This window comes from Heptranchias perlo, chromosome 29 (genome assembly GCF_035084215.1).
Source record: "Heptranchias perlo isolate sHepPer1 chromosome 29, sHepPer1.hap1, whole genome shotgun sequence".
Classification (NCBI taxonomy): domain Eukaryota; kingdom Metazoa; phylum Chordata; class Chondrichthyes; order Hexanchiformes; family Hexanchidae; genus Heptranchias; species Heptranchias perlo.
This window is the reverse complement of record NC_090353.1, coordinates 8,833,301-8,860,333: the sequence shown is the minus strand read 5'-3', so window position 1 is coordinate 8,860,333 and position 27,033 is coordinate 8,833,301. Positions and strand designations below refer to the sequence as shown.

The following is a 27,033-nucleotide window of genomic DNA, read 5'->3' as shown; positions in this document are numbered from 1 at the left end:
AGTGGGGAAATTTTCAAGGTTAAAACAACATTTCAAAGAACTATCTGTTCAGCTTTTCAGAGGAAAAGCCCTCCCTCGTCACCAGTTTCTAACTCTGGTGCACTTATTTCTTTCTGTACTAGGGTTTCGTAAATTGCCAGGTTAAACTCAGGACTTCAGCTAAAGGTTCAAGCAACAGTGTATCCCATCACATGAATACAACATAAGCTTTACTTCCTCAAACAAACTGCTGCTTCACTGCTCACAATTCTAGTGAGGCTCCAAAAGGATTGATTATAGCACGTGGATGTAACTTGACTAATAATATATCTCACTTACAGATAGAAAGTGCAATGTTTTTCTTGTAAATCTGACCAGTAAATGTGAAACCATGCTGGTAGATTATCTATGCATGATATTGCAAGTATAGCCAAATCAAAAAGGAACTATTATGACAATTCAATGCAAATGAGATTGACTTATTGCATTACTTTGGCTACCATATTGGCTTCATTACATTGCAGTTAACGGAAACCCCAAGACGGTCTCTGTTACATTGTGCAACAAATATGATAATGCAGAACAGAAACCAAAAAAGGGCAAGGAAGTCCCAGTTAAATTTAAGAAAACATTTGAGTACAAATTAAAAAGGATTAATTGAAGTGCATTACATTTCAGTAATCGTTCACCAGTAGAGATGCATTCACCCTCCTAAAACTGATTATTATATAATTTAAGATTTTAGCACTCCTCCACTGGCTGCTCCGAAATAGAAGGGCACAAGTCGATTTTAACGATTAACTGGCGAAAATATACAAGAGGCCCGTCAAAGCAAAATGACCACCTGTCTGGCGACTAGGCTCTCCATGGTTTTGGAAATCTGCGAAATCTGAGATAAATCCAATAAGAAATTCAGGAGAAACGTCTTTACCCAGAGAGTGGTCAGAACGTGGAACTTGCTACCACAAGGAATAGTTGAAGTGAATAGCATAGATGCATTTAAGGGGAAGCTAGAAAAGTACATGAGGCAGAAAGGAATAAAAGGATATGTTGATAGGGTTAGATGAAATAGGATGGGAGGAGGTTCGTATGGAGCATAAACACCGGCATAGACCAGTTGGGCCGAATGGCCTGTTTCTGTGCTGTAATTCTATTTAATATAAAGATACAAATCTCAATAATTCTGAAGGGAGAGGCTTGAGTGGCATTTTCAATAGCATAAATAGGTTGGAGAGAATGCAACCACTATTAAAGTCCCACAGAGTCTGTACTAGATGTAAATTGATAAATGAAGGCCCAGACACTGAAGGATTTTCACTTACCATAAGTAGTTTCAAGTCTGCTCGGTCAGCTGGATTCTTGAATAAGCTACAATTAAAAGTTATAATTAGTAAAACAGCACAGTATTCTAGATTACACTGAAAGATGCAAATTCCAGCTCAAGAGTGCTGAATTTTGACCAGCTGTGCAGTATTTGTAGTCACAACACAATTAAAAATAAATACTAAATATATTCACAGCCAATCATTTTCCAAAGTTTTTTTTTGGTATAACTATTGTGCGCAAGTACAACATGAAATTTACATAATATACATGGCCTGGAGCATGCTATCTCGAATACAGAGTATAAAATTTAAAGCGATAGCAACTTCACAGAACAGATTTGGCAAGTTTTATATTTAAAAAAAATACAGAATGACACAAACTGTATTGAATCATTACAATGAAAATGATGTATGACAAAAAGGTGGCCAAATGCTTCCCATGAAGATAACTTTAAATCACCAATTTTATGAGCCGCCACCTACAAATCAGAAGATCCTGAGTAACTGCAGACTGCAGCAATCACCATCAGTAAGTGCCAGGCACGACTGTACCACATTAAAAGAAAATTGATAACTCAAGGGAAAAAACTTACCCAAATGTTATTTAAAACAAAACCAAAGCTTCCTATGAAGATGAAGTCCTAAAATCCAGCAGAGACACATGCACTTCTTCACTAATCTGACACCAAACAGTAACATCACGAGTACAGCTACTCATTAGCCTGCATATGTTGCTGCACTTCAAAAGTAATTCATTGGCTGTGAAGAGCTTTGGTATATTCTTGAGGATGTGGGAGGTGCTATAAAAATGCAAGTTTGCTCTTCTTTAGGTGGCAGCTAACCAAACATGAAATTATTCCCTTATGCTAAGTTTGATTCATGCAATCTTCAGGTTATAATCCCGTCCATTGGAACTCCTATCCCACTTTTGTATAAAATCTCACGAGCCCCTCAGATTCTTCATTTCCCCTAATTTCTCTCTTCCTCTCCTGCAGGTGGTGATTCATGCTGGAGCACGGCTTATGGACAACAGCCTTCCTTTACCACACTCGTGGCCATTCTTTATATCGGCTTAGAAAACTAGTGCCAGTAGGCTATTTGTTTGTGGAGGCCAACACAGTCTTGGCCAAGTCTGTCCTAATGACATCTAAACATTCTGTGAGGGTAACTGGAGCGGGAGCCGATCAAGAACCCTGACTTATTGCTGCATCCCACCTCCCTGCCCTTGACCAGGGTTACCACCCTGGATCACTATATTTATGAAACCTTGCTGGAAGTACAAATGTGGACAGGAACAGGAACAGGCTCAGCTGTGATGCTCTCAGTTTGTAAACATCAAAGGCTTCTACAGCATAAAAAGAGTCCATTCGATCTTTTTGCTTGTGCTGCCTCTCAAAAGGCTATCCACTTCCATTTCCCAGCCCTTTTCCCCATACTCTCCAACATTTTTCTTTTCAAATATTTATCCATTCCCCTTTTAAAGGCAGTCGTGGTTCAGCACCTTTTCTTGTAGGGCATTCCATGTCCTAACAATCCCCTTGTAAAAAAAAAAATTCCCTAACCGCTCCCTTCATTTTTTTAGTAAATTTATGCACTCTAGTTACTGGCTCACCAACCAATGAAGAGAGATTTCCCCTATTCACCTCATCAAAACCCCTTATCATTTTGAATGCCTCTATCAAATTTCCTCTTGACACTGAACAGAACACACGGAATTTTATCAAATGGCTGACGTTATTAGAGTACTGCAGAGAAACTGGAACAGGTCCAAAGCCAGCAAACCCAAACCACAAGAATCAGGCACATTAAATGGGCCGCAGCCACATCCAATCCCAGGTGGATTGGACGTAATCACAGCCTAGCACAAAACCCAGATTTAACTCCTCTGAGAGGAAGGCTCCCAAAAGAATCACAGTGACAAGAAAATTCAGAATGTAGTTGATTAAGAATGAAAAATCCAATAGCAGGATTGTAGTTGACTACTGAAACACTAAGGTCAAACCAATGCAACCCTACCCAAGACAACAGTGGAAACTGTACATCCACAGCACATGTGAGTTTACATATGTGTAGCTGTAATCCTGTGCATCACTAAACTTTGAAAAAAAAATTGTTCCTAGAACTGTACTCATGTGAAGCAGGAAGAATGGTAGTTATCTGCAAACTATACCATCACTGAGAGGGAGATTGCATTCTAAGGTGTTCATTTTTAAAATGGAAAAAAAATCCTCCACAAAACTAGGTGCTGGGTCACCAAAGGGCCACGGGGGCAATAACCCTTTCAGAGCTCACTGACATCGATACCATCTCATCCACATGACCATCCCTTCCTTGCCTGAATATAGAAGACATTTCTTTACATCCATCATGAGTTGAATACCAAGTTTAGTTCACAGTTCCATAAACTTATACATATATAAATGCAGCTAAGGTTCCCACTGGGCTTCTCTGCACTTACCAGATTTCCCAGATTCCCCAGAGCAGTTAAGTACTTGCAATAAAGCAGCCCTAATGGAAGTTCTAATAAGCCAACTAGTAAGCAGGAAGAGATGTCTGGGTGCTGAAACCTTATGCAGCCAGATACGGAAGGCACTTTTTGAAAGCCCTGAGTGCAGCAGATGTGATTCAGAAGGGAAGCGCTTTGCATTGGGAGTTAGTCCCTTGGATGTTGAATGTGAGGAGTTTAAGAGTTAAAAGTAATTAGCCATGTAGAAGGAAGCATCCATCAGGTGTAGTTAGGCATTGAGGTCTCCTGGAGACACTGCTCAACTGAATTGTGGCAACGACACTATTCTCATGTTAAATGGCCCAGATGGAGCTTCAGGGCTAGGCAGAAACCTCTCAAATAGAGATCATAAATTGTGAATCAAATCCCTTTCATTCCTGGTTTCCTGGCACTTGTGCGGGCTTGCAAAAGAACGCAGATCTCTGCTAGCAGTCCCAATTCGGAGCTCCAAACATTATAAATTCCCTTAATATTGGAGAATCCTTCTAGAGTGGAAAGGATATCCTAGGTGGATTATTTCCTGATCTAAGCAGCTCTTAAACTTTTCCACTGATCCATATGAAATTATAAGGTTCCCCAACCCAGCTACTCGGGTCCCTTGTGATGGAAGCAATGGAGAGAAACCACTGCCAACACGTCAGGGTTAAACCACCTCCGGGACACTCCCAACACATACCCCTTTTGCTCTTAACTCCCTTTTTTGTACAGGGGTTGGAAAGAAAGAGCCTTATCTCGCCTGTAACATGATTGGGTTCACCCAGCTGTGTCAACAGTAGCTTTGAGGTTTTGCTGCAGTGCCTTATGAGTCCTGGGATCAACAAGGATGATATATCATCACATAAGTTTAAATTTCAGAACAAGTTAGAAAGCTTGGATTCTTGTAAAGCTACGCAATTACAGATGAAAATTTGTCGAAATGTTCTCGTCTAAAAGCACTTGGTTTTCAGCTTTAAAATGTACTTGTGCATTCATTATTTTTGGTGAAATTCCTATAACCAAGCATTAAATATATAAAATATCACTGCATTTGCAGCTCCAATTCTATTCAGGAGAATACAGTAATAGAATACAGAAGCTGACACCCCATGGTGGGACTCGTGTTTTTAATATTTATGATGTCCAGCATTTTTGGTTTGCGGTACTGGGTTTATAATTGGGCTACCTAGCAGTGCTCGTAAGTTGACTCTTAGGCTCTGAAACCTGGAATTTACAGTTTGAATATCAAGCATTCTTAGCAAATTAACTAACTTTCAACAACATACATAAGAACATAAGAAATAGGAGCAGGAGTAGACCAATCGGCCCCTCGAGCCTGCTCCGCCATTCAATAAGATCATGGCTGATCTGATCCTAACCTCAAATTTAAATTCATGACAATTTCCTGCCCGCTCCCCATAACCCCTAATTCCCTTTACTTCTAGGAAACTGTCTATTTCTGTTTTAAATTTATTTAATGATGTAGCTTCCACAGCTTCCTGGGGCAGCAAATTCCACAGACCCACCACCCTCTGAGTGAAGAAGTTTCTCCTCATCTCAGTTTTGAAAGAGCAGCCCCTTATTCTAAGATTATGCCCCCTCGTTCTAGTTTCACCCATCCTTGGGAACATCCTTACCGCATCTACCCGATCAAGCCCCTTCACAATCTTATATGTTTCAATAAGATCGCCTCTCATTCTTCTGAACTCCAATGAGTAGAGTCCCAATCTACTCAACCTCTCCTTATCTGTCCGTCCCCATATCCCCGGGATTAACCGAGTGAACCTTCTTTGTACCGCCTCGAGAGCAAGTATGTCTTTTCTTAAACATGGTCTGCAATTATTTATGTCTTACAGTTTCAGTGTGTCCAGATTAATTTATCTGTTACTTTTTAAAAAAAAAGTCACAAACTTGTCCTGTAATAAAACCTTTGGCAAAGAATTTGTAATATATCTTGAGCCTCACAAAGTATTGCTATCAATCTATAAACAATGATGTGGCCTGAGCACTCGACACGTTAATCCACATCTAAGATTCTAACAATGGACAACAAGCCATCATATCTCACATTTAGATAAAAAGGCCAAAAAGTGTATGGGAGAAAGTGCAGCAGATAGCAGTGGCCAGATGATGCTGAGATTATAAGAATGAGACAGAGGGTCATCTGTGGCAAAGGACAGTAGAAAAGGTCTGACAACTACCTTAGGACATCAAATATTTTGGTAGGCAGCCACGTGCTGCTTGGATAATAAGAGTCTAAACAGGATAAAGAAGCAAAAGGATCTAGGGGAACAGATACATAAATCACTAAAAGGAGCAACGTAGGTTAATAAGGCCATAAAAAAGGCAGATCAAACACTAGGGTTCATTTCTAGAGGGTCAGAATTGAAAAGCAAAAGAAGATTATATTAAACTTGTATAGAACCTTGGTTAGACCACACAGAATATTGTGCATAGTTCTGGTCTTCATATTATAGGAAGGATATAGAGGCATTGGAGAAGGTGATACCCTTATCAGAAAAGGCTGATCAGGCTGGGGCTCTTTTCTCTAGAAAAGAGACGGCTGTGGTGTGACCTGATAGAGACCTTTAAGATAGACGTAGAGAAAATGTTTCCACTCATGGGGAGTCCAAAACTAGAGGTCATAAATATAAAATGGTCGCTAATAAATCCAATAGGGAATTCAGGAAAAACTTCTTTACCCAGAGAGTGGTTAGAACGTGCTACCACAAGTAGTTGAGGCAACTAGCATAGATTCATTTAAGGTGAAACTAGATAAGCTCATGAGGGAGAAAGGAATAGAAGGCTATTCTGATGGGGTTAGATGAAGTAGGGAGGAAGCAGGCTCGTGTGGAGCATAAACGCCGGCTTAGAGCAGTTGTGCTGAATGGCCTGTTTCTGTGCTGTAGTTTCGATGTAACTTGATGCAACAACCTTGTAGGACTTAGCATCTATGAGAGGTCCCAGTGCTTCTACCCTCACACTGCATACCATTCGATTACTTACCATTTATTTACAAACTCTTGAAAATCCTGTGTAAATACACCACCACAGGGGAGTTTAGGAGGAGGCTGGAAGGAAAAGTAACAAAATGGTCATTAAACAGCACTGGAAATGATAGGATTTTTCTGAGCGCACTGCACTGCCAGTTGGCCAGATATGCTACATTTTTGCATGTCAGTTCATGTAAATCCTCTGGACAGCTCCCATGCTCAGTACCATTTAAAGTCACGTTTGTAAGTGACCATGTATCCTTGAAGACTCAATTATTTTTGGACAATCAGCATATAAGAACATAAGAAATTGGAGCAGGAGTAGGCCAATCGGCCCCTCGAGCCTGCTCCGCCATTCAATAAGATCATGGCTGATCTGATCCCAACCACAAATCTAAAGAACACAAGAAGTCGGAGCAGGACCCGGCCACATAGCCCCTGGGCCCTCTCCGCCACCCACAGGGCATTGACCGATCCGAACTCAGCTTCATGTCCAATTTCCTGCCCGCTCCCCATAACCCCTAATTCCCTTTACTTCTAGGAAACTGTCTATTTCTGTTTTAAATTTATCTAATGATGTAGCTTCCACAGCTTCCTGGGGCAGCAAATTCCACAGACCTACCACCCTCTGAGTGAAGAAGTTTCTCCTCATCTCAGTTTTGAAAGAGCAGCCCCTTATTCTAAGATTATGCCCCCTAGTTCTAGTTTCACCCATCTTTGGGAACATCCTTACTGCATCCACCCGATCAAGACCCTTCACAATCTTATATGTTTCAATAAGATCGCCTCTCATTCTTCTGAACTCCAATGAGTAGAGTCCCAATCTACTCAACCTCTCCTCATAGGTCCGCCCCCTCATCCCCGGGATTAACCGCGTGAACCTTCTTTGTACTGCCTCGAGAGCAAGTATGTCTTTTCTTAAGTATGGAGACCAAAACTGTATGCAGTATTCCAGGTGCGGTCTCACCAATACCTTATATAACTGCAGCAATACCTCCTTGTTTTTATATTCTATCCCCCTAGCAATAAAAGCCAACATTCCGTTGGCTTTCTTGATCACCTGCTGCACCTGCATACCAACTTTTTGATTTTCTTGCACTAGGACCCCCAGATCCCTTTGTACTGCAGTACTTTCCAGTCTCTCGCCATTAAGAAAATAACTTGCTCTCTGATTTTTCCTGCCAAAGTGCATAACCTCACATTTTCCAATATTATATTGCATCTGCCAAATCTCCGCCCACTCACCCAGCCTGTCTATATCCCCTTGCAGGTTTTTTATGTCCTCCTCACTCTCTACTTTCCCTCCCATCTTTGTATCATCTGCAAATTTTGATATGTTGCACTCGGTCCCCTCCTCCAAATCGTTAATATAGATTGTAAAGAGTTGGGGACCCAGCACCGACCCCTGTGGAACACCACTGGTTACTGGTTGCCAGTCCGAAAATGAACCATTTATCCCAACTCTCTGCTTCCTGTTTGATAACCAATCCTACACCCATGCCAGAATATTACCCCCAATCCCGTGATTTTTTATCTTAAGTAATAATCTTTTATGTGGCACCTTGTCGAATGCCTTCTGGAAGTCTAAATACACTACGTCCACTGGTTCCCCTTTATCCACCCTATACGTTATATCCTCGAAGAACTCAAGCAAATTTGTCAGACATGACTTCCCCTTCATAAAGCCATGCTGACTTTGTCCTATTAAATTATGCTTATCTAAATGTTCCGTTACTGTCTCCTTAATAATAGACTCCAAAATTTTACCCACCACAGATGTTAAGCTAACTGGCCTATAATTTCCAGCCTTCTGCCTACTACCCTTTTTAAATAACGGTGTTACATTAGCAGTTTTCCAATCTGCCGGGACCTCTCCTGAGTCCAGGGAATTTTGGAAAACTACCAAAGCATCCACAATCCCTACTGCCACTTCCCTCAAGACCCTAGGATGGAAGCCATCAGGTCCAGGGGATTTATCCGCCTTGAGTCCCATTATTTTACTGAGTACCATCTCTTGAGTGATTTTAATCGTATTTAGCTCCTCCCCCCATATGTGATGGTGTAAACAGTAACATTAGCATTCCGGCTCAGATACATGTAAAAGTGATTCACGCTAATTCAACTGCCATTTGTGAAGTAATGGTTACACAAAAGAAAAGTTTTAAAGTATATAAATTCTGGACTTAAGAATTTGTTCACTGGGATATATTTTAGAATGCCAATATTGGAGCGAGTTACTACTTAAATGGTAAAAAGTTGATCGTTATTCTTTGCATGTAGCTTGGACTCTACATTCCAAAGGAAAGGAAAGATTGGCAGCTGTCCATGGAGAGTTTTCAGGCTGGAGCCAAGCACTATCTTCTTGCAGCATCTATAAACTCACAGTCTTGCTGAGCCATATATGTTTTGTCTGGTCCAAAACTATCTTAACCTAACATTTCTTGGGAAATCTGTGGATACTACTTCCTTAAAGCTTAGCTCACTATGACCAACATTTCTTCCTCAAGCACCAAGAGATTAACTGGCCATTCATCTCATTGCTATTTGTGGACCCTGGTCATGTGCAAAATGACTGCTGCGTTTGCTTATGTAACAATCACTGCACTATAATTCACTGAATGTTAAATGCTTCAGACACTTGAGTGATGGGATAAGGTGCTTCAAAAATGCAAGTCTTTCTTCATAATCAACTGACCAAACACAGATGGAGGATGAGATTGGTTTCACGTGGAATAAAATCTTCAAAAGGAATTGAACTATTTCACCTAAATTGTGCTTGTTAGATCAAATTGAAGTATTTAGTGAAGCTATTCCACCAGATATCATAGGGGTGCTGACTCTGAGGCCACCCAAGCAGTCACAGAAGATTACCCCATTCTTTGAGAGGGAAACTGTTTTCACCCTACTAGCAGAAGGCAAGTCAAACAAGATGATGATCTTAACTATTGTGGAAGCAATGTTCCTTATGGACTTTGGTTGAGCACAAGAGTCAAGTGGGGCTGATTTTCCTGGTCCCCACCTCTGCTATAGCACAAGATAAGTATGATGCAGGCCCAACCCTTGGTGAGGCCTAGCCCTGGCAGATGGGGGGAGAAAATCTGACAGCAATCGCAGGCCTCTCAGGCCTGCTGCTGCATGGCTACAGCTCAAGGGCATCAGCCTGAAGGCCCCAATACCCAAAGGTCTGGTGGGTAAGTAAAAGCAGAGTTAAAACTTGTTTTCTGGGGCTCTCTTCAGCCAATCTGTGGGGGATTCCTGGCTGAAGCACTTTGCCAGTTTTGCAGAGCACATCATGGCTGCAACTCCAGGAAAAAGGCAGGAGATTGGTAATACTCCTTTCTGTCTCATGTAAATGGCAGTGATGGGCCTGATCCTGCAAAAGCTCTGTCTCCCCAGAGATTGCCCAGAAATTCTGGGGCAACAAAGGAAATGGAGACGCAGAGTAATGGGTCCCCGCTCCTTTTCTCCTGAGCTTTGTGCCTAGAGCGTGTTTCGGCTCCAGGGGCAAAGTTCAGGAAAATTGGCCCTAAAATCTCAAGCCAGGTGGAACCCCAATGATGCTTTTGGAAAAAATGTGGATAGAGTAGTAGCTCTGCAGCATCTTCATCAGCAAGCCAAGGGGTTTAAATGGGGAGTGGTGCCAAAAACAGATCTGTTCTCAAAAGGTTTTGCTAGCCAAAGGCTTGACTTGGAGAGTCCATAAATGTATGCGGTACAATATGAAATCTCCCAAGCTGGAGTTTAGAATGGTTTCTAGTATTCGTGGGGGGGGGGGGGGGGGGGGGGGCGGGAAGAGGGGGGCAAAAAGAGAGGAACCCATATCGTAAAGAAATTGAGAAATATAACTTGACTTTTACAACAACAGTCTTTTCCAAAGAATGCTTTGTACAAGGGGCTGATCAGCTTGTGTTGCAATAAATGCAGGTGGAAGAAAGAGTTAAAGATGGCAATCGGGAAAGGGGGGGGGGGGAAGAAACAGAAGAGCTTCTGGATACAGTAAAGATAAATTATATGATTCCTGCCTCTTTTTTTTTTGATATAAAAGGGAGAGGGGCATCTCTCTAATCTTCTCCAGATGTATCTCAGCTTGCCCATGGTAGGCAGAGTATGACGGAAAATTTGTGAACTGGTAGTTTTTAAAACAGAACTGAAATAACTTAACAAAAGCACAAAAAGGGGACAACTTTACAAACACATTTCAGACCAGGGCACCAAACATTTATCCTTTGTGTTAACAATTTTGAAGTGAGCCTTCATTACTATAAACATTCACACACACAGAAGTACAAACCTCATTAACAATATAATCCAGAAGTTCAAAAATAGCCATGGCTGGTCGACTGTCCATCCCATGCCCTGCACAATAGAAAGGCAACAAGTCAGCTGAAATACTGACATCTCTATTCTACACAAGCAGATCTGTGAACCCCTGAACTCAGCTGTGTTGCTGTGGGAAGGAGCCAAACAGGTAACCACCCACCCCCCCCAGTGGATAGAGTGTACTGATGGGGTGGGGGGGGGGCGGCATGGGGGCTGAGAACAGAGGACCAGTTGCCCCTTGCCATTCTCACTGCAGCTCCTACAGCCTGGCTTAAAAGTGGCAATGGCAGAGGCCTATATTCAGGATGATCACCTGCATTGTTGGTTGTGGTCTGTGGATGGCTCCGGAAAAGTAGCAAACGGGTTGGGGGAGAAAAAAGAGACAGAGCTTATCCTTAAAAAAAACCCTCCAAATCCTCTAGGCTCTTTGTATAAAGTTAAATGACTTTTCTGCTTATTGTTGGTCAGAATTCAGGTAATAGAATTTTACCAACCTTTTTAATCATGTGATCTTTGCAAAGTCATAATGAACAACAGCAATTAGAAAAAAAAGATTAAATCTACCTCAGATCTTAAAAGGAGCTATTTTCCTTGGGATTTCTAAACATGGTATAGCAGCTAGAGTGATAGCCGTGACCCAGTTGGTACCACTCTTGCCTCTAAGTCAGAAGGTCGTGGGTTCAAGTCCCACTACAGAGACTTGAGCACAAAAATCTAGACTGACATTCCAGTGTGGTACTGAGGGAGTGATATCTGTCAATAACAATGCCCTTTACATTTATGTAGGGTCACAGTGTTTTCTGTAGCTGAACACTGATAAAACTAGTTAATTTTGTTCTTAGAAATCCTGAGCTTCGATCAGGAATTCCATATAAAAGGAGCATGATGATACTAAGCTAGGTGGGAAAGTAAGCTGCAAGGAGGACGTAAAGAGTCTGCAAAAGGATATCGACAGGTTAAGTGAGTGGGCAAGAAGGTGGCAGATGGAGTAAAATGTGGGGAAATGTGAGGTTATCTACTTTGGTAGGAAGAATAGAAAAACAGAATATCGTTTAAATGGTGAGAAACTATTAAATGTTGGTGTTCAGAGGGATTTGGGTGACCTTGTACACGGAACACAGAAAGTTAACAAGAGCAGCAAGCAATTAGGAAGGCAAATGGCATGTTATTGCAAGGGGGTTGGAATACAAGAGTAAGACAGTCTTGCTGCAATTGTACAGGGCTTTGGTGGGACCACACCTGGAGTACTGCATACAGTTTTGGTCTCCTTACCTAAGGAGGGATATACTTGCCTTAGAGGCAGTGCAACAAAGGTTCAATTAGATTGATTCCCGAGATGAGAGGGTTGACCTACGAGGAGAGATTGAGTAGAATGGGTCTATACTTTCTGGAGTTTAGAAGAATGAGAGGTGATCTAATTGAAACATACAAGATTCTGAGGGGGCTTGATGGGTTAGGTGCTGAGAGGATATTTCCCCTGGCTGGAGAATCTAGAACTAGGGGACACAGTCTCAGGACAAAGGGTCGGACATTTAGGACTGAGATGAGGAGCAATTTCTTCACAGAGGGTCGTGAATATTTGGAATTCTCTAGCCCAGAGGGTTGTGGATGCTCAGTCGTTGAGTATATTCAAGACTGAGATCGATAGATTTTTGGACTCTAAGGGAATCAAGGGATATGGGGATTGGGCGGGAAAGTGGAGTTGAGGTTGAAGATCAGCTATGATCTTACTGAATGTCGGTGCAGGCTCGAGGGCTATATGGCCTACTCCTATTTCTTGTGTTCTTATAAGGATATGGTGACATTTTACATCTGCTTTAACCCCCATTTGGATGCCTCTAACCAGCAGTTTCAAAGCACAAAACAAAACAAGATGTGGTGATAAAGGCAGAACTCTTCCATTGGGCTGAACATTTGGATTTCAACTCCAGTAAAATTTAGATGGTGGGTTACGAGTCCACCTAGATGTGTCAGAGAACTGAATGCCTGGTCAGATAATCCCCACTATCAGCAAAAAAGATCAAACTTTTAAGACTTGATATCGTGAAGTCTTGATGCAAAGTTTTTGACCAGTCTTTTCAACTTTGATATACAGAGACTTGACTTTATACAACACTAGTATGAAATATTGTACTGGTGTACACTGTAGTGGAAGCAATTTGAGGCAATGAATTAGGGGCATCGGACAAGAAGTTTATTGTACAACATTACAATGCATTGGCTTAACTGTAGTTTTTCCTATAGCACACTCTACCAATACAATAAATAAGCCTTGTTACATTATTCAATTTGGAAAAGTTACTAAAAACAAAGTAAGCAATGCTTCACAGACATTTTTGTGACTGTACTTTTACACTTCAGGATAGTTTTTGTGAGGATATTGCTTTCCTCTTCCTTTCACCACAGCCACCCCATTGCTAAGAGTACAGGTCTGAGACTACACCACACCCCCCCCCCCCCCCCCATTATCAAGAGTATAGATCAGTGGTTTATTGCTAAGGCTCCACCAATGCTGGTCTTTATCCAATAACCAGGTTTGCGAATGTGTCTGGGTGAATGACTTTCAGATTTTTCCCCTTCTAAGGCAGCAGAGTTGAGATCAGGAACGGGAAATTGCAGGCATCAACCTACAGTATCCACTCATGTTCTGGGCAGCAGTACCAAATTGGTAATGATTTCTCCCTGCAGTGTGGTCCATCCAAGCCAGTCCAAAGCACGAGTTCCCATTAAATTATTGGACCTGGTCTGGGACGCATTGGGGTGCTCTTCAATATAGGTCACTGCAGCAACCCGGGACATGGGTGAACAACCAAACCAGCAAGACTCCATAAAGCCACCTAGGTAAAACTACCTCCCAATAGGCAGGATAGCTTTGTTAAAAAATAAAAAATTAGCTGTGGAGCAGTTTGTATACAAAATATTGCCAACCCTTCCTTCGCCTTAGCAATCAGAGATGTACGAGCAGACAGCCCATTTCCAAAAAGGAACCTGGCCCAGCTTGTAACCATTTATCAATCCTGGGAGCAGGTACTTTTGCTGCAGAGTTTACGAATGGAACCTCAAACTCAGGTTCTCACTAAACAACTTCAAGTCCCGTGATAAGTCATCCAGTTTTTTGAAATTCGAGAAAATAATAGAGGTGACAAATGATTTAGTTTTTAATTGATAAATACCAGGGGCTGTTCTACGTATCTATTTCTGAAAGGAAGAAACAATTTGATTATGATAAATCACTAACCATGTTTAGTAAGAGGAAAATAAATGAATTTTCAGCTGAGGATATTTACAAAATACATGGACTGTTTCTAAAATGTCCATTTTTAAATTAACCCAGCATTGGATGATAGGAAACTGAAAACTGACTGAAGTTATTGAGGCAACAAACTGATGACAGACAGGTTCGGACCAATCACACACGTGGAATTAAAGCATGAAAAGCATAATTTAAGCAGCAAATAAGAGCATAAGAAATAGGAGCAGCAGTAGGCCATATGGTCCCTTGAGCCTGCTCTGCCATTCAATAAGATTATGGCTGATCTTCAACCTCAACTCCACTTTCCTGCCCGATCCCCAAATCTGCCAAGTTCTTACCACTGATAGGACGCCCTGGGAGCCTTGCCCTGGGGGATGTGCTGTGTGATTCTCCTCCTGCTCCATCCATCAAAGGGCGTTGAAAGATGGCCTCCAGCTCCCTCCCATCAGGAGGGGGGATAGGATACCTGCCAATTGCCAACTCTACCAAGGAAAGCCCCATACTCCAGATATCAGACTGCACAGAGTAATGGGTGCCTTGCAGTCTCTCTGGCTGCCAGGAGAAAAAAGTACAGTACAGCAATTTGCATCGTAAGTAAAAGGGAAACAAACATTATACCAAGTATTCACTTTGTACCAAATAGCTAATAGCTAGGAAACTAAAATGCATGAAGAAAATGTGAAATACATTATATATTTATACAATACCAGAACTGAACTTTTTATATTGAGCAAGACAATACCACAACACTATATCCATGCCACTTCCCACACTCTGCTGGCTGGAAGAAGACATGTGATTCAGGTCACGAAGGCTGACACAATTTTGCAAGTACTCCATCAACATTGTTCTTAGTGTTTTTTCACTTCTGTGCTGTTCAGGGCCATAGTAACCGTTTATCAACTTAAGACATGGTTTTAAGTGATCTGTTTCAGCACTAAGACTCCAATTTTGTACTAATTGTATTTACAAATTAGCTTATATAGAAAAAAAGTGACCAAAGTGATTTCTCCATCTGTATATTCCTCAGGTTTTACTTTTAAAATATTTAACATTAGTAGCCTAGGGAGGAACAATTGCAGGTATTTAAAAAAACTTTCGAATGCTGCAAAGGCTAATTCTGCACCCCCAGTGGGGAGCTATGGTTGCAGGGAACATCATGAGAATCAGTGCTACTATCGCTGACCCATGTCCCCTTCAAGCGTGCTTCCCTGTTGGGGAGTGCAGGATCACAGAATCAGCTCTATAGAGCACTAAAAAGGTCACCAAAATAAAACTTACAATTGAGATTTAAAAGTAGTTTGCAACATCTTGTTTTGAAACATGTTTTCCTTCTTTAGGATGACCTGTAAAATCTAATTAACTTAGATCTCTTGGTGAAGCAGTTCTAAATTCTTTAAGAGGCTGCACCCTGTAATCTTTCTACCGTACCTACTGATCTGGCTGCATTACAATTTTTGAGTGACCACAACACTTAAGAAGACAGGAGTTGTTTTTAACAATGCATCACACAAAGGGTCACATTAAACATCTTATGCCAATCTGCAGAGTTTTGAAATACTTGTTAGGTCACCTTGCTCATAAATCGCTAGTTTTTAAATAATAAAACTGTACAAAGCTCATGAAAGAACAAAGACTTACAGACATGTAAGAGCGAGTTCCCACAAAGGAGTTTGCCATTGAGTCAATCAGCTGACCACTTACTCCAAAGTCACAGAGCTTTATCTCACCACGAGAATTCACCAAGATATTGGATGGTTTCACATCTGAAATAAAAAGGCAACAGAATTGAGGAAACAAGGAGTGCAGCCATTTTGGCACTGTGACACAAAATTACTTATTAAAGTAAACACACATTGGAAAGATCAATTAGTGGTTTACAGACAATAAACCAGATTTTTTTTGAGCTATCTTGTATATTCTTCGCAGGTCAATGAAGACTTCAAAACAGAAATAAAGCACGATCTTCTCCTTGGATTGGAAGCTATTTAAAAAGATAAAACAACCTTTTACATTCCTCACTGCCTAGACACAATTAATTTGACTTTATATATTCTTTAAAAGGAACATCAGGGAACTCTCACCTTTAAGAGCATAAAGAAGATTCTGAAGGATACACTCCATTTGAAATTTTCACCATTGACTTTCCCACATATTAGAATACTTATCATCCAGATTTCCCCAAGCTCATTTTTGGATTATTGCAGCACTTGAAACTGATGCAACGTACAAAACAGACCATCTGGTCTATCAAGCCTGTCCCACACAGTAGTGGGGGGGGGGGGGGTGGGGAGAAAAATAAAGAATGACGTTTACACCACCCCCACCCCCCCACGGACGCTGTAAACTAATCCAGGAGACCACACAGACTATGCTTGTATTGCCTGGTATTTCATCCAACTTTTAAAAAACCTATGTGATATCAACGTGACAGATGAAAACTAACCAGACTCTATGTTGGGAAGTTGTTAAAAAATAAGACTTTTAGTTTAGCACTCAGCTCATAGTTGAAGTTGGGGGAAGGAAGGCCTTGGTAGCAAAATTCATCTCTCTTCTGCCTCCTACAGATAGCTGGAAACATCATAGGTTCATTTTTGAATTTACCTCAAAGACTGCTAAATGTGAGATCTCTTCCCCTAGGGAATGAGGGGGGTCACCTTGATGTTTGTTGGGGCTCTGCACGATGCTTGGACTTGTGCAATTTTACCTGGGGGGCTCTGCACCACATTAGAGATTCTCAAATCCTCTCCCTTTACCTCTCCTCAAGGCAGTGACTTGTCTCCACGGGCATTAGCCAACTGGTACCTTGCCACTCTTCACATATATCTATATTAAGTCGCAAGCTTTTCAATTCTGGGAGGCATTACAGCTGATCCCCAACTCTCTTCACCTAATATCCACCACGACCTTGATCCCTACTTTTTCCCTCTCCCCACCCTTTCAACTCTGTTTTGATAATTAGCAGCTGCTAGGGCTTCACTTTTGTACCTTTCTTTGAAGCTGGAAGAGATTTTTAAAAAAAAAGTTTATACTGCATATAAGGGAAAGGAAACTGGCATGACCCATTGCAAAGTGTAGGCAGAACTTAAATCCTAGCATAAGCTCTAAAAACAAAATTAAAACTGGTGCGTGTTCGACAAAAACAGAGAAGCATTACCAGTAACAGTTTCTTGTGATGGAGCAGATGCAGTGAAACTGATATGATGTGGAATGGAAAGAAAATTTTAAAAATGACCAGGAGGGCAGCCATGTATAGTACGGAAATGTACTTGCAACGACTCCTAGTTACTGAAGCCTGGTAGGCACCCTTTTTGTGGCATGCAAAGCATGAAGGAGACAGTTTAGCCTATGTACACATGTTTATCCATGGTAGTTCCTTGGCCTTAAGCATGTTTACAAAGAGGCCGTGTTTGCAGAAATGCATACAGAATAAATACAATTACAAAAAAAAATCAATATGTTGTAATTACCTCCTACTAAGAAACCTACTAGTACCAAGATTATACTTCACACATTCAGGCTCTGTACTAATATGACAGACTAATTTAGCTTATATTAATGGGGAATACATGTTATAGGTCAGAGACTAGTGAACAATTATAGGTATCAAAAATCCATCACATGTAGTATTAATTTTAGCAAACTGTCTCGCTTTAAATGTCCTTTTAAATTTATTCTGTGTTCTGTGAGGTTTTATGTTTATCTCGTCTTGTCCCTTCTCACTACCAAACTCAGATTACTCTCAAGGTATGGATGATCCTCAATGAAACCTTGATTTCAGAGTAAGCAGATTAAAGATCTGTGCAGTATGCTTGATTAGTAAAATCACTTCCAGCTTCAGCGGTAAACAAATTGTTTTGAAACAGCATGTACTCAAGTATTAATAAACAGATTCGGAGGAACTTCTTTCAAAGCAATGCATACAGAGACACTATTCTAGAAGCGTTAACCTGGTGATTTCACTTGCTTTTCAAGCCTTTATTTCGGCATCTATTGTACCAATCATGTAGGTGGTGCTATTCCTTTAGCAGCACAAAGGATTAGATATTTCACCTTATTCTGCTCATTAACCAATTTACTGAGTAAGTGGCAAAATGAGAGAGAAAGTTATAGAAGTTTACAGCACAGAAGGCAGCTATTTGGCTCATTAGGTTTTTGCCAGCTCTCAAAGTTATTCACCGAGTCCCATTTCCCTGCACTTTCCCTATACCCTTAAAAAAATTTCTTCTTCTATTTCCTTTTTAAAAAAATTATCATGGATTCCGCTTCCACCATTGTTTCTGGTAGGGTGTTCCACACCCTAACACTACTCCAATTCTCCGAACCTCTTCTTTTTTTTTTTGAGCGATGATTTTAAATTTATGCCCTCAGTTTATTAATGTTTTCTTAAAAAACAAAAGCTTTCCAATTCCTTTTCTTTCACTCCATGTATTTCTGCCTCCTTTTTAAAAGCAGCATCGCAGACAGTTCAACATTTCTAACAGAATGCAAACTGCCAAGAAATCTGAGAAACCAAGTCAAAGTTGGCATGGTTGATCGCTGCATTACTGAAAGCTCTCATTATAAAACCGTTTTACTTAGTGGATCACAAGTAACAAAGCTGACAGCTGTAACATGAATTCTAGAGTTTGACTACATCAGTTCTCGACCTCAGTTAAAGTAACATGAATGAACATAAGGATGTAGGCGATCTGTTTTTGATTTCGTCTCCATCTCACCTCTGTGCATGATTTGATGCTTTTCTCTTAAATATGCCAATCCTCTTAGGACCTGCAGAACAAATGGCATTAAAATGCATGTTAAACAGCAGGTTGCTTTCATACCATCTAGATTTATGTATTACAGAATTAGCTAATATCAAGTTAACAACATTTTTGTATTTGGTAACAAAATAAAAGATTAGAACCTCTGGGTACTAGATTTCTTCTAGGGCCAGCAACAGCCAGGGTTTGCTTAAAAAAACATAACTACTCCCTTCAAGTTACCCTTTTAATTATCCATCAATTCTGGTTCTTGGAATCAACCTGCCATGAGGTGTACTTTGATCCTCATCTGGCCAGTTGCAAGTAGGCAACAAAAACATTAGTGAAATTTTGAGTTATGATCACTAGAAAATTGTCACCCAAGTTTTAGTGCTTAGTGGCCTAAACAGAGTAACTAGATTCACCAGCTTGATTAAAGGAGCTGAAGGGCAGGACATGGAAATAAATATATTTCCTCATCTACAGATGTATTTACAAAAAGGCAAACCTAAAGACATATCTGTTCAGGGAAAGGTTAGAGAAGTGATTTCATAAAAAACAACCCAAAGAATGTAGGATTAGACAATAGACACCACCCTAGTGGCAGCACTGGTATGCAGTAATAGGCAAGTGTTATCATGCAAGCATAGCAACTGGGTATCTAAAATGAAGTCCACACATACAGCTTTCAAATTGGTAGGCTCTGTAGGCAAGTTAAGCTGATGAGTACATTAATAAGGTTTCATATATTTTTGCTTTAAAAAAGGTATTTTTCCCTCTGGAAATGCAGAATTATATAAATTCTTCAAGTTTCAACTTCAAAATGAGACTCAAATATTTGCTAAGCCTACTAAGTCAATGATAGACATCATTCACTGTTGCTATTTTCCATAGGTAATTCTTTGTTGCTAAGGAATTATCTTCAATTCAAGATACAGCTATTATGAAATTAACATTTTGGATTTAGTTCTGCCTTCCTAAAATGAGAACACAACTACCAACTATGTTCCCATTAACACTTTGGGGACTGCAACAGTTCTTCAGCAACACACCTCGAGGGAACGGTTTCTGGGCACAAGGATACAGGAATGTGGGACACCAGTTCAGGCCACTCTGGTCATTCCATATGTTGTAGGTTTTTCTAAACCTACTTTATCCCATTAGAAATATATTCCAGATGTTACATGAAAGAAAAGATACAAATCCCCGAAGGATAAAATATTTCAATGATTAAAGCATTAGATTGTACTGTTGTGGGAGAGAGTAGGCAAGGTGTAGCCACCGTGAGGAAGAGGGGACGGTACACAGAATAGCCAGTACCTTCCAGCTCCCAACATTACTATTTATAAACATCATTTATCCCCATTTCAAAGCTTTTCATTTCATGTGCCACAGTAGAGCAGCAAAATCTGTGCTAGAGGGAAGACTAAAGCCAATAATGAACCTTTAATGTATAATAAACTAACAGGGATTTTTTGTCACAGCTCTGAAGATATACAGGATATCAAAAAATAGGTTGAATCATTGATTCCAAAACTAAACTAGACATTTTGATTAAAAATCCTTTAAACGTAGTCAGTGTGGTGGTACTGAGTGTTAAGGGTGTTAACAGACTGCTGCTGGTTCAAGTGCTGTTTGCTCAGTTCCCAAAGCGAACAGCAGAGGCTGGAACAGCTCCTTGCAAAGGGAATGGGGAAAAAAAGTGTCACAGGAACAACTATGCCTAGATAGTCCCTGGTACCTCCTGACTGCCAGCTACAGGGGGGTGGTGATGGCAGTCGTGAATAGGCCATGTAATACAGTTGCAGAGATGTCTGGCAAGGCAGAGAGACAAAGAAAGCAATAACTTACAGAAGTTGGGACTTATCAAAAAATAAAGCAAGTGATTGTTCACATTCTTGTTCTCTTTACCCCTACCCACCCCACCTTTTTCTTTTCAATTACATTCTTGCCATTATCCATTGCTTGAATAATCAGATTTTGCTAGTATAAAATTATATTTGCCTGCGACAGTTGCAGTCTCTAACATAAACTGTCCATGAATCAAATCTAAAATTAAAGAAATGAGAAGGTAGCTGCTACATGTAGATTTGAATATCTAAAGCCTCACATTGAATTTCTACTTGCAACATTTTCAAACTGGATTCGAAAATATGATAAAGTAATCCAGGAACATCAGCACCCGGACAGATTAAATTGAGAGGTAGGGCTGCAATGAAATGACATATGGGAATTTTGACATTAATTCACATTCAGTCTGCAGGTGGGTCAGCGAAGAAAATTGAACATCAGTACAGTACAGCCTTAACCTCCATCCCACACACATCTAAGTGATCATTCCTTATGTCTGAGTGTTGGCAGGATATTTGATTGTGGGGGCACAATAGCTGAGTAAATCTTTTCCTGATATGGCACCCACCAGCTTGTTTCCACCAGCAGTCATTGGGTAGCAATCAGAAGCAGAAGCTCTGGATTACTCTATTCAACCTTCCTCACTTAGGGGCGTGAGATGAGACCATGCAGTACCCCAACTGCTGATCCAGCTCATTAAACCCATAAACTGGAGATCTTGTGACCCATATGGCCTAATACTACAGTAGCATTGCTTTTACCCAATGGGCCATTGGGAGAAACTCATCTCACTTAAGCCAATAGCTCATTCATATGTCAATGTGCCACACATGGGTGGTAAGACAAGACAAAGGTACACTCACTACTCCCACAGAAAGATCCCAATCTCATTAACTTCAAGCATTGGCAGGTGCTTCATCCTGGTGAAGGAGGGAGGGAGGATTATAACAAACCTTTACCAATCTCACCCACTTTGTAATGGCTGGTTTAAAAGGTGGCATAGTAAGGGACTGGGAATACGTTGCCTGTACAACTTCTTGGTCAGAGAATGGTACACGGTATGGAGAGGCAATACAAAATAACTTACACTATCAGGGCAATGCCTAAAGAGGTAAATCTATATCAGGATGCTAACCTATTACCTTCCTTAATGATTGTAGTTTCCAAATGTTAAAACTATATATTTTTTGAAAAAATAGGCACATTTCCATGGATTATAGATTAGAATAAGATATTATGGAATATTTCTTAATAGTGTCTGCTCATATCACACTAACTCCACATTCATTCTCCACGTTTCTTTGTGCTTTATACACTTACCGCTATGCTGACTGTTCCCAGGATTTCCTCTGGAATTCTCCTGGCTTCCTTTAGCACCTGATCGAGAGAGCCACCATCCTGAAAGGAACAGAGAAGTGGAAAAGAGAAATCTTGAAAAATTAAAAGAAAACTACACAAGATTGAGATGATTTGCACGAGAGCTGTAGACGTTTCCTTGGTCCAGCCTTAAATATTATATACCACACACAAATAACTCTACGAACGGGCCCTTCTGGTAGTTCAACCACCGCAGCCTGGGCATTTCTGCAAAAATACTTTTACCACAAAAGTAACCAGTTCTATTGTACTACGCCGTGACTGGCTAGAATAAGGCAGTGGGGAATGAGTCAGGTTTGTCAGTTTTCCCCTCGCGTACTCTCTCATGGTGACCTATGTAACGACCACTTGAAATGTTCACCAACTAAGGTAGATGAATCTGCACAACAGGCAGCTCCGAGACCTAAAAGGCTGTGACATTCCAACCCCTCAGTACTCTACAAAACCTTGTCTTTAAATTAAATAGGACACAGCATTGCTTCAAAGCAAAACAAAACTAATAAAAACTATTCCCCAATAAATTGCTGCAAAAAGAAAACTCTAAAATTACACTGTAATGCAGAGTTTAAACATACATAGCATAAAATGATGCAAATAATCCTTCTGCTCCTTAGTTACCATTATCTTACCATGTGCACCAGATAATGGTACTATGTTTAAGGCAGTAAATTCTACTTGCAATGTCCTCTCCATTCCTCCCTCTTCCACTCCCTAAAGTACTGCCTAGCATCACAAAATAGAAGTCCTCTAGTATCTCCCCCCAAAATGGCTATTCCTCACATGGGTCTAGACAAGGAATATCACTAGGATATTTGACTGTGGAAGTATTGTAGCTGAGCTGAATTCTGACCCACCTATGACATGTATAGACATACTCACACTTTTTAGCAAGGATCGCAGAAAGGCCATCAGAGAAGGAGCAAGGAACCTGGCTGGTACTTTTTGTTCCTTCCTAGCCTGGAGGGTTTAAGACCGACGGTATCTCACAACCCCCACCCCCCACCCGATGTGCTGGCTGAGGTCAGTTAAAATACATGAGTTAGTTCTGACCTCAGCCTGAAGCTCTTCTCACTTTAGAGTTTTAAATCATCTTAGAGAAGGCTAATTTTGTAACTTTGTAGTTTTAAAACTTCTAACAGCAATTAAAAATGCTGGTGAATACAGCAAAACACTGCTTTTTGATATACAAAGTGCACCATCTAGTGGTTCACAAATACACATGCCAAGGGGAGTGTTCAAAAACACCTGCATCACTAGTCCAGAACCTCAATTACCAATTTAATCACCTTAGATCCTAGGCATTGGCACAGAGGATAAAGTTCTCTGCATTTCCTAATTATAAAGCAAGAGTATCTGAACTGACCACTTACTGGTTACTGTTACTGTGGTTTCACATCATTAAACTCAAATATAAAAAAAGACTTGCATTTACATAGTGCCTTTCATGATCTCAGGATGTTCCAAAGTGATTTACAGCCAATGAAGTACTTTTGTAGTCACTGTTGTAATGTAAAATGATCAGGCAGGCAGTATGCAGCAAGAGCAAGGAATGTTCCACACATTCCTACAATTCTCAGTACTAGCACCTTTAATTTTGCCACTACTGAACTGGTTTTGAACCGGAGTGGCTGTTCTTCTTGTAAACGTGTGGTCAACAATCTGGACCCCCGTGAGTCAGAACTGGCCATGGGAGACTTCTGCGTATGTGATTTAACCAGAGAAAAACGTGAAGCTGAAATGGCTGCATGTGCTGTGCACTGAAATGTGGCAGCAAAGAGTAAAAGTAGCAATATATTTTCACGTGAGAAGAAAAAAATTAATACAGATTTAGCTTTTCAAAAGAAAGTAAGAATTCCAGAGGCAGAATTGTTGCACTGCTTTGAAAAACTAGATTCACCACAAAAAGAACATTGCGTAGGTCAAGAATGGGTTTTCTTAAAAATCAAGTCTTAAAAAGAATTCAAGTGGTGGGAAAAATAAGTGAGATTACAATAAACACACACTTATAAACTACTGCCCAACAGATCTGTTCCCAACTCTTAAGAATAATTGTAAAATTTTGCATTCTGGTTAAATTCTTGGTCAGAAAGCAGCCCTCACGTGCTTCCTCCAAGGCACAATGTAGAGATTTGATTTTGAGAGATTATAATCAGATTAATATAACTTTTATATTCCAAGCTATGAAACAGTAATATTTGAACAGTGACCTGAACCCAACACTAGAAACTGTCAAAATGTAAAAAGGGATTGGAAGAATCTCTATGCAGCCCTCCCCCACATCCACACCCCCTCAAATGTCTCCTCTCTTTGCCTGAAGATGTCGGCTCATGCTTCCATGGGCTCTGGGCACCTGCCACTCTCACCCAAGTATTACGTAGAATTACGTAGAATGTACAGCACAGAAACAGGCCATTCGGCCCAACATGGTCCACAGGAGTCTCCTCCCTCCCTATTTCATTTAATCCTATCAGCATATCCTTCTATTCCTTTCTCCTTCATGTGTTTATCTAGCTTCCCCTTAAATGCATCTATGCTATTCACCTCAACTACTCCTTGTGATAGCAAGTTCCACTTTCCAACCACTCTCTGGATAAAGAAGTTTCTCCTGTATCCCCTATTGGATTTATTAGATATTTGATTTATTATCTTATACTTATGGCCACTAGGTCTGGTCTCCCCTGCAAGTGGAAACATCTTCCCTACATCTACCCCATCAAATCCTTTCATAATCTTAAAGACCTCTATCACGTCATCCCTCAGTCTTTTTTCTAGAGAAAAGACCCCCAGCCTGTTCAATCTTTCCTGATAGGTAGAACAGCTCAGTTGTCATATCATCCTAGTAAATCTTTTTTTTACACCTTCTCCAGTGCCTCTATATCCTTTTTATAATAAGACCAAAACTGTTCACAGTACGGCAAGTGTGGATCTATACAAGTTTAACATAATTTCCCTGCTTTTCAATTCTATCCCTCTAGAAATGAACCCCAGTGCTTTGTTTACTTTTTAAAATGGCCTTATTAACCTGCGTCGCTACTTTTAGTGATGTGTGTATCTGTACCACCAGATCCCTCTGCTCCTCTATCCCATTTAGACTCTTATTTTCTAAAAAGAGTATGTGGCCTCCTTATTCTTCCTACCAAAATGTAACACCTCTCACTTATCTATTCAGAAACTAATTTGCCAATTATACGCCTATTCTGCAAGTTTATTAACGTCTTCCTACATTTTGTCACAGTCCTTCTCAGTATTAACTACATCCCCCATTGGAGTCGTCCGCACTTTTTGAAATTGTACTTCCGATTCCCAAGTCCAAATCATTTATGTAAATGGTGAACAACAACAATCCCAGCACCGATCTTTGTGGAACACCACTTCCCACCATTTGTCAGTCTGAGTAACTACCCTTAACCCCTACTCTCTCTTCTGTTTTGTAGCCAGCTTGCCATCCATTCTGCTACTTGTCCCGACTCCACATGCTCTGACCGTAGTCATGAGTCTGCTATGCGGTACCTTATCGAAGGCCTTTTGAAAATCCAAATATATTACATCTACTACATTACCCTTGTCCACTCTTTGTTATTTCTTTAAAGAATTCAATAAGGTTGGTCAAGCATGACCTTCCCTTTTGAAATCCATGCTGATTATTCTTTATTACATTTTCGATTTCTAAATGCTTTCCTATACATCTTTGTGTAAGGATTCCATTATCATTCCTACCACCTACGTTAAGCTAATAGTTTCCTGGACTGGTTCTATCTCCCTTTTTTAATATAGGAATTACATTAGCTGTCCACTAGTCCTCTAGCACTATTCCCTTCGGTAATGAATTTTTATATATATGTAATAGTACCTCTGCTATCTCTTCCCTAACTTCTTTTAATATGCGTGGATGCACTCCATCTGGACCAGGGGTTTTATCCTCTCTAAGTTTGATTAGTTTATCAATTACCTCCCCGCTTTCTATCTTAAATGTCTTTATATCTTTTTTGATCTCTTCTCCTAATATCATGCCCACCATGTTAGACTCCCTGGTAAATACTGAGGCAAAGTAATTATTTAATATTTCTGCCCTTTCGCTGACATTACCTGTGAGTTTATCGTGTATATCTCTTAGTGGCCCTATCCCTGTCCTGATTTTTCTTTCGTTATTTAATGTGTCTGTGCATTTAGAAATCGAAAATGTAATAAAGAATAATCAGCATGGATTTCAAAAGGGAAGGTCATGCTTGACCAACCTTATTGAATTCTTTAAAGAAATAACAAAGAGTGGACAAGGGTAATGTAGTAGATGTAATATATTAATTTTGTAGTTTCTCTGCCTTCCTAATTGTTTTTTTAAAACTTCTTTCCTAACCTTTTCGTATTCCCTCGTCATCCCCTCCTTTGTTGTCTATGTACTTAGTGTATGCCTTTTTCTTTATTCATCCATGATGTATCATTACTGGCTAATTTGTTCTTGCTTTTTAGTGGGATTTATTTCTCCTGGACTCTATTGATCACAGTTTTAAATGTTTCCCACTGCCGGTCTATTCTGTTTATCAGTAAGTTTTTTCAGTTTATTTTCCCTAGTTCCATTCTCATCCCCTGAAAATCAGGGGATTTAAAGTACTCACTGTGCAGACTCTCCCATTGTCAGTAGACTATTATACAGGGTGGTGAAGAGAGGGGGGGGGGGGGGGGGAACAGGGCACGATCCAACCAAGCCAAATTC

The 27,033-nt window shown here is 40.4% G+C and overlaps 1 protein-coding gene across 1 annotated transcript in view; it reads right to left on the bottom strand.

Annotated features, from left to right (window-relative positions):
* Nucleotides 1-27,033, bottom strand: part of LOC137299366 (dual specificity mitogen-activated protein kinase kinase 2) — a 72,481-nt gene that overhangs the window by 6,568 nt on the left and 38,880 nt on the right. The window contains exons 4-10 of the mRNA XM_067968059.1: nt 22,266-22,343; nt 19,071-19,122; nt 15,994-16,118; nt 14,691-14,904; nt 11,071-11,135; nt 6,793-6,857; nt 1,302-1,347 (exon numbers count right to left, since the gene is read on the bottom strand). Of these exons, the coding sequence (XP_067824160.1) occupies nt 1,302-1,347; nt 6,793-6,857; nt 11,071-11,135; nt 14,691-14,904; nt 15,994-16,118; nt 19,071-19,122; nt 22,266-22,343 (645 nt within the window). The remainder of the gene's footprint in view (nt 1-1,301; nt 1,348-6,792; nt 6,858-11,070; nt 11,136-14,690; nt 14,905-15,993; nt 16,119-19,070; nt 19,123-22,265; nt 22,344-27,033) is intronic.